Source organism: Balaenoptera acutorostrata, chromosome 1 (assembly GCF_949987535.1).
Source record: "Balaenoptera acutorostrata chromosome 1, mBalAcu1.1, whole genome shotgun sequence".
NCBI classification, from domain to species: Eukaryota; Metazoa; Chordata; class Mammalia; order Artiodactyla; family Balaenopteridae; genus Balaenoptera; species Balaenoptera acutorostrata.
In genome coordinates, this window is record NC_080064.1 from 787,439 (window position 1) to 791,266 (window position 3,828).

The following is a 3,828-nucleotide window of genomic DNA, read 5'->3' on the forward strand; positions in this document are numbered from 1 at the left end:
TGTTCAGGGGTGACAATGGTTCAGAGGCAGAAGTGCTCCTCGTGGACCCCAGCTCCATGCCGTCTCCCAGGCCAGGACTCCCCCGCTGGACCCTGCTGGGCTGGACACTGGGCCTCCGAGAAGCCCTTGAAGGGGCCCTTGAAGAGGCATCTCCGGAGCAGAGGACTGCGGGTCGGTGCTGAGCAGCCTCGGGAATCGGCTGGTAGGACAGGCGTGTGGCTCTAGCTGGCGGGAGCCCAATCAGGGCCACAGACAGGGCCCCAAATCAGGCGCAGGGCTGGGGGAAGGGCCCAGGGCAGGCCTCCAAGAACTTCACCGTGGCCCGCTGTGAACCCAGCTGCACACAGGAGCTAGAGGATGGACAGCAGGGCACCAGGGCCTGGGACCAGGGCTGCCAGCCCCACCCTTGTGGAAGACACCTGAGCACCTGTCACGGGTGGCCTAGGGCTGCAGGAGGAAAAGGTCCCCCAGGGAGCTAGGCTGCAGGAATTGGAACCCCTTCCACTCCCGCTGGCTGTCTAGACACTTCACTGCACCCCGCCCCCTTGGCGGGAGGGGAGGGATGAGTCACTCCTCAGAGCATGGCCCGCCCCCAGCTGTTCGCTCCTCAGGGTCACAGCCGGCTCCAGGATCTCAAGGACGGCCTAGCCCAGGTGGGGGAGGCCCAGCAGGGAATGCAGGGGGTGACGCAGTGTGTGCCACACACAGGGGCCCCAGGTCCGTCCTCTGGCCCCCACCCCCCAGCTCTAGCACCGCACGGGGAGGCCCAGGCCGGGGAGGGGGCCCTTCTGGAGCCGCTTCACCGCTGCCTGTCACAGCTCAAGCGGGCCATCCCTGAGGCGGGGCTATTTCCAACTGCAGCAGGTGCCGCTCCCCACCCCCGCCCCACAGAGCAGGCCCGGGAGAAGATGCTTGTCCAAGCTCTGAGGGCGGACAGGCCAGCTGGGAGACACCCTGCCTGTCCCTCTGCCACAAGCCGCAAGGGCAGGGTGCCTGTGCTCCCGGCCTGGGCTCACCCCACGTGACCTGGCAAAGGGTCCAGAGCCAACCACTGGGCTGATGCCTGAGGAGCTGGGAAAAAGGGGTTCAACTCTCCCCCTCACCCTTCTCTCCCCCCCTCCCAAATAAGTACACAAGACAGTGGTTTTGGTCTAAGAATGATGGACATTTAGACACTGGCGCCAGGCTCACGCCTGACCAGTGCCACGCCAGGGACAGGCAGAGCAAGGGCAGAGAGGTAGGGGGTGGGCGCTGCGGGGGCACCAGCCAGGCTGCTGGTGTGAGGGTCGCTGGTGGCTGCTGGGGGAGGGGGAGTTAGCCACAGCGACTCCAGATGTGCCGGGTCCAGGACAGCCACAGTCAGGGGCTCACGCAGAGCCGGGCGAGCCATGCTTCGCCCCTCCCAGTGCCCAGCATCGTCAGGTGGCTGGCATAGGAGGGAACCTCGGCCAAGACGCTCAGGTCTGCCCGGAGAGGGGCAAGGCCGGCCTTCAGTCCACAGCGAGCGGGTAGGTGGGCAGGGGGCAGCACCCAGCCAGATCCGGGGCAGCTGGCCACTGGCTCAGGGATGGGGTGGCGTGGTGCTGTCCGTCATGCCGTGGTTGAGGCTTGGGATCCAGATCACAGTGGAAGGTCCAGCTGGGCAAGTTGGCATCTATCCTTCACCCTCTGGATACGGCACTGCTCTTTCAGACCAGGCCCCGTGTTCCCAGCCACCTGCCCCCAGTCACCATGGAAAGTCCTCACCAGACACACAAAAGGAAGGGGAGGGAGCCCAGCCCTGGTGAACTACCAGCTTCCCCCGAGGTCAGGGGACACTCACCCCCGGAAACAACAGCTGGACGCTGGGCTGCCTGCTGAGCTAAGTCATGGCTCCCAATATGTCAGATGCCCACATAAGGAAACACCGCAGGACGCTTCTTACCCAAACTGGATGCTCCTGCAAAGCTTGAAGGGAGGGTCCCCAGGGGGGCTCTGGCCAGAAGCACGCACAAGCTGCCAGTCTCGGGGCCACAGACCCTCTTGGACAGCACTGGAAGGGTGGCGGGCTCCCGCAGTGGGCCCGAGATACTAAGGCACGAAGCTACCTAAGCCCATTGGGGTGGGGCGGGGAGAGGACAGGCTCCAAGTGGCCCCCTTGAGTCGGCAAAGCACACAGTGACCAAGCCATGACGACAGCCTGGTTTTTTCCAACTCGGCACAGGCTGGAGGCGCAGGGTGACGGCCCGGGGGTGCCAATGGCTCTTGTGAGAAGGGTCTCTGTGTTCTGACGGTCCCCCCCAAGGGCTCTGGAGAGCGGGGAGAGCCCTGCACGTGGCTGGCATCTCCGCTCAGGCCCAAGGGCCAGTCCTGAGCTGGCGTTTCAGAGGCGGCTGCTCAGCTGGAAAGGTCGTGCGGTGATTCCAAGGCCCTGGGAAAGGCCGGTCGGTGCCCCATCTATCTCCAGCAAGCCCTGCGTGGAGATCCTAAGGAGGGAGCAGGAGCGGGGAGGGGAGAGCGGGCCAAGGGCCTGGGGCCTCCCGCACCCTAGTCGGGCAGGCAGAGCCCGGGCTGGCGGGCGCCTCGCGCTTCAGGGCTGCCTGCGCAGGCCCGGGCGCCCGAAGGCCGGGTGCATGAGGTTCTCCGTAATGTAGGCCACGAGCAGGCAGATGACCACGAGCATGACGCAGATGGAGCCGCCCACCGCCGTCATGGCCACAACGATCTCCCGCATGCCGGCCGGCTCGGCGGCGAACTCCACGCACTCGGCGGACGCGGCGGGCTCCGGGGCGACGGCGGGCTCGGCGCGCAGCGGCAGCGACTGCAGGCACAGGCGGTAGCGCACGCCGTCGTGCACGTCGGGCAGCAGGTAGTCGCGGCAGGAGGCGCCGAGCAGCACGCGCTCGCACGGGAAGCGCGTGTAGGCGCCGCGCCACGAGCAGTTGAGCGCGAAGGCGCGCACGCGGTGCGCCTCGGCCGGCGCCAGGCGCCACTGCAGCAGCACGCTGCGGTTGCGCAGGACGTTGGCGCGCAGCGAGCGACCGGCCGAGGCGTGCGCCGCGCAGCCGGGCGCCTGGCAGCGGAAGCCGCGCGCCGGGCTGCGGAAGCACAGGCGCCCGCCGCCCGCCTCGGGGCCCTCGGGCAGCACCTTGTAGGGGCACCAGGGCGCGTCGGCCGACGGCTCCCAACCCGGCGGCGTCGGGGCGGCCGCGGCGCAGGGCGGCGGCGCGCAGGCGACCAGCAGCAGCAGCAACAGTGGAGCGCGCATCCTGCGGCTGGGCCGGGCGGCGGCGGGGCGCGGGCTCGAGGGCGCACGGGCGCGGGCAGTGGGTCGCGCCGGCCGCACCGCCGCTCCCCGCGCTCGCCCGGCTCGCCGCGCCCTCCGCCGCCGCCCGCTCCGACCCGCCCCCGCGCCCCGTGCGCGCTCGGACCCGGCGCGGCGGCGGAGGCGGGGCCACCCAGCGCCCCGCCCCCCTTAACCCTCGCCGGGCCGCGGCCCCTGCGGTGGGCGGATCTCGAAGGAGAGGGGGTGGCCGCGCGGGTGGGGAGGGGGCCGGCGCCGCCGAGGCGGCTGTGCCCCTCGGCCTGTCGCCGTGTGAGCGCCCTTCGGAGCCCTGCCCTTTCCCTGCTCCTGCCAGGCTTTTCCCGGGCTGTCCCGTGGGCCGCGGCGGGCTGGGGTCTCGAGTCGTGGCGCCCGGGGACAGCTCCGCGACTCTCCTTGGCCACACCTGGCAAGGATGCCGTGCCTCCGGATGGTGGGGAGCAGCGGCCTGGAGCGAGCGCGCGCGGCTCCACGCCGCCCCATCCCAGACCCGCGGTGGGGACCGGCAAAGAAAGGGTCCCATCTGC

The 3,828-nt window shown here is 69.7% G+C and overlaps 1 protein-coding gene across 1 annotated transcript; it reads right to left on the bottom strand.

Annotated features, from left to right (window-relative positions):
• Nucleotides 1-1,158: 1,158 nt before the first annotated feature.
• Nucleotides 1,159-3,379, bottom strand: FNDC10 (fibronectin type III domain containing 10). The gene has a single exon (XM_007198730.2). The coding sequence runs from the start codon at nucleotides 3,245-3,247 to the stop codon at nucleotides 2,570-2,572; it is 678 nt and encodes a 225-aa protein (XP_007198792.2). The 5' UTR covers nucleotides 3,248-3,379; the 3' UTR covers nucleotides 1,159-2,569.
• Nucleotides 3,380-3,828: the final 449 nt, after the last annotated feature.

What these genes read in the sequence shown, in the direction of transcription:
- FNDC10 (XM_007198730.2), bottom strand. Translation starts at nt 3,247, where the DNA reads ATGCGCGCTCCACTGTTGCTGCTGCTGCTGGTCGCCTGCGCGCCGCCG.